The sequence below is a fragment of the Microtus ochrogaster genome, chromosome 16 (genome assembly GCF_000317375.1).
Source record: "Microtus ochrogaster isolate Prairie Vole_2 chromosome 16, MicOch1.0, whole genome shotgun sequence".
Lineage (NCBI taxonomy): Eukaryota > Metazoa > Chordata > Mammalia > Rodentia > Cricetidae > Microtus > Microtus ochrogaster.
Genome location: NC_022018.1, coordinates 19,388,649 through 19,392,240, shown reverse-complemented (window position 1 = coordinate 19,392,240; position 3,592 = coordinate 19,388,649). Strand labels below are relative to the sequence as shown.

The 3,592-nt window shown below is 40.5% G+C and overlaps 1 protein-coding gene across 2 annotated transcripts in view; it reads left to right on the top strand.

The window, feature by feature from the left end:
• Epc1 (enhancer of polycomb homolog 1) overlaps positions 1-3,592 on the top strand; it is a 97,639-nt gene that overhangs the window by 53,767 nt on the left and 40,280 nt on the right. For both annotated transcript variants that reach the window (XM_013348996.2, XM_013348995.2), the window contains exon 2: positions 1,625-1,784. In XM_013348996.2, coding sequence (XP_013204450.1) covers positions 1,625-1,784 — 160 coding nt within the window. The remainder of the gene's footprint in view (positions 1-1,624; positions 1,785-3,592) is intronic.

The window sequence follows — 3,592 nt, the reverse complement described above, 5'->3', positions numbered from 1 at the left end:
CTGGAGCCCAGCTCAGGGGTAGTAGACTTTCCAGTGTGAACTGTGTGGTCATGATGTTCATACAGCAGTAAATAAGCAATGGATTCTGAAGTCTTTTGGTTTGGTTGGATTCTGTTGTTATTTCGAGACAGGGTTTCTCTGTGTAGTCCCAACTGTCCTAGATAGAACTCACTCTATAGACCAGGCTAGCCTTGAACTTAAAGATCTGTCTGCTTCTGTCTCCTGGGTACACCAACACCACCAGGCTTCATGAAGTCATTTTGTATAAGAATCAAGATGGAAGAATTAGACTCAGGCTTAAATCAGTAGATAACAGTATTTGTGGAACTAGTCCAGGCTTCTTCTCCGGCCTTCTTGGTTAGATTGAGAAAGGGGAACAAGTGCTCCAAATGAGGTGAAATCTTGAACCTGGAGCTCTGATATAGCTGCACCCTGGTTCTGCTGCCAGAGATGGCCTTCTCTGAGCATAACATCTGTGAAATCATTGGATAGAGCCCTGTTTGCCTGAAGGACCCTCACATGGCCGGCTAATCAACACCTGGCACTATAGTTAGCATTGCAGTCCTGCTGTGTTTACCTTTGAACATGAAACTAAATGGATAGCACTGATCATTATGAAAAGCCTGATGGGTCACTTCCCACCTGAGGTTCAGATTCCATTCCCAAGGCAGTGTAGCCGAACCCTCCAGGCTCCTTCAGCCACTTAGGGTAAACATGATGATGCCTAGGGGCCTCTCCTTCTTCAGGACTGGGACTTCTGTGCTCTGTGGAAAGGTCCTCACACATAGCTAGGTCCCCCTCCAGTTGTCCTAATCATGTGCCACAAGCACTGGGTTTCCAAGAGAGAAGTGATTCTAGGGAATTCAGTCAATCTTTTGAAAAAATGTCTAATTTGCAAAACCAGGATAAGGTGATATCTATATTGAAAGCTACTGCCATTCCCAAACCCCAAATGTCACTTCTGTGTTAAACTGTGTCTACTAGCCCAGAATGGATTATTGGTAAAGCATAGTTGGTTAGTTCCATTGGAGAGTCTTATTCATTGCATAAAGGAAAATTCTAAAGTTGCTGTGAAAAGCAAATCACCCTTCATGGGTTCTCTTTCCTCTTGAAGATACTTAGACATTTGAATGCTAACCCTGCCTAACCTGGCTACCGTGGAGCGGCCTGAGAATGTCTCTGCTCGTTTGAATTTGATCCATTTTCTGATTCCTCCATGTAAACAATGGCATTGACATTTTAATGCTGATATTCTTCCTAGTTGATACCTATCTTGTATTAATCCTAAATGTGAACAAGTAAAGTTATATTTAAAAAAATAACTCTTGTCTTTAGGTGTAAGCTTTTATGCTGTTAGTCAGATTCTCATCTCTGGCAAATACTACCTTTGGAGAAAGTAGACTACTCTACTTTAAATCATCTTAAAATGCTATGCGCGCCTTTGGCCTGCACTCAGAGCCAGAGTCAGATGGAGCTTTATGAGTTTGAGGCCAGCCTGGTCTACATAATGAGCCCCTGTGGCAAAAAGAACCTTATACTAACTGTGCTGTTAGGGCTCCCCAAACTCCTTCATCTTTATGATAGCTACATTTTAGAGCTTACACTGTGTTTTCCCTGTTTTTAGGAACACCATCTTCAGCGGGCTATCTCTGCACAGCAGGTGTACGGCGAGAAGCGGGATAATATGGTTATTCCAGTTCCTGAGGCAGAAAGTAACATCGCTTACTATGAGTCCATTTACCCTGGGGAGTTCAAGATGCCAAAGCAGCTCATTCACATACAGCGTGAGTATTCTTTTAACTGTTGCTTTTGCTTCATTGTGTATCTCTTATTTGACTTGGAAAATCTGTTTCCTTGACCACTATGGCTCAAGTTAGTAGAGTCTGTTTTCCACATTTCACACGATGTGTGAGGGTCTGGGCTTGTCTCATCTGATGGCATACTAAGCTGCCACAAAGCCCTGCACTGCATAGACTAGTCACAGTGCCACCACCTATTGTTCTGCTATGTGGGACATGGAGGTCCAGTCAGCCTTGGCTACATTGTGAGCTTAAAGTCATCATGAATCTTGTCTCCAAAAAAATGTTGTTTGAGATACCTGCCTAATACAAAGATGGCATCTGTCCTTAGATAATTTCAATATATGCTGTTTCAGCCAAGTAGAATCTTAATATACCTCAGAATAAAATCAGTTATCATTTTGTTAGGAATTAGTAATGTTACTAGCCTCAAAGACCTTGCTGTAAGTCAGGAGTCAGATTTTCCTGGGAAGGTTTTCATTCTCTGTCACAAATACTCGTCTTTGATATTTGATAGTATAAATGCAGCTGTATTTTATTGATAATAAAATTAACAAGCCAGAGTTGTTTCATGGGGTTTAGTTTGCTAACCTCTGACCTGTGCTACACTAATAGGAGAAGATGCTAATGTTCTAAGTGTTGACATTGATTTGATAGTTATTCCACTTGATGGTGAACTAGAAATGATTGCTCCAGTGGCCTGGGTTTGGTGGCAGTGAACTGAGAGCTTGTGGATTGAAGATGGTGTGTATTGCATTATTACTGTAGCTTCACTTGCCTAGCCTCAATTAGTTGGCAACTTAAAAACAAATAGTTGAAAAGGTGAAGTAAACCAGAAACTAAGTAGTGAGTTAGGAATTAGTTAAAGTTACTTTGTCAATATTTCCTACAAGATCACTAAAGAGTAAGATAGTTTTATAATGTGCTAGCCAAAGTCCTTAGTTCCTTAGAAAGCCCTTTGATAGTAAAGGGTCAATAGGCCAGCATCTGAAGGAATGAATGGATCAAAAGTCAACTGTTCATTATTTTTGCTGAGTAGAAACCCGTGATATATATGTACCACATGCTTTGTTCGTTAACCCAATGGGTTGCTTCTAGATTAAGACAAGTACAAATAGGCCCACTGTAAACATTCATGTTATATAAACTATTTTTTTAATCTATATATGTTCATTATTGAGGTGTACTAGTTAAAGATGAATGTGAATAAAGTAATTCCACACTAGCTCAGAATTGAGTATAATAAATGGGTTTTTATTTAAGGGAAACATACAGATTACAGGCCTCTGTACAAATCAGGAACAAAAACCCAACCCAGCATCCAGGTGAGAGAGAGAGCAGCCAGTGCACACCTTTCAGTACCCAAAGTCACACTCAACCTGGTCCAGTTTCTCAAAGGCTGAAGGAGGTTCCCCATCACCTCCCCCTGTTCTCTAAATAAGAGAGTTCAAGCCCAATACAAAATTATATACAATAAAAACAGATATAAAGTATAAAATTAGAATTATAACCAGCATAAACAATATTAAGAAACACATGTTAAATGTTTTAATAATTATTGTTTTATATTTATCTATTTTTATTGAGCTCTACATTTTTCTCTGCTTCCCTCCCCAGCTCTTCCCCGCCCCTTCTACCATCTCCCAAGGTGATGTGGGAGTGATTTCTTATTAATAAAGAAACTGCCTAGGCCCCTTGATAGGCCAACCCTTAGGTGGGTGGAGTAAACAGAACAGAATTCTAGGAGAAAGAAGCTGAGTCAAGGAGTCGCCATGATTGTCCCACTCCAGGCA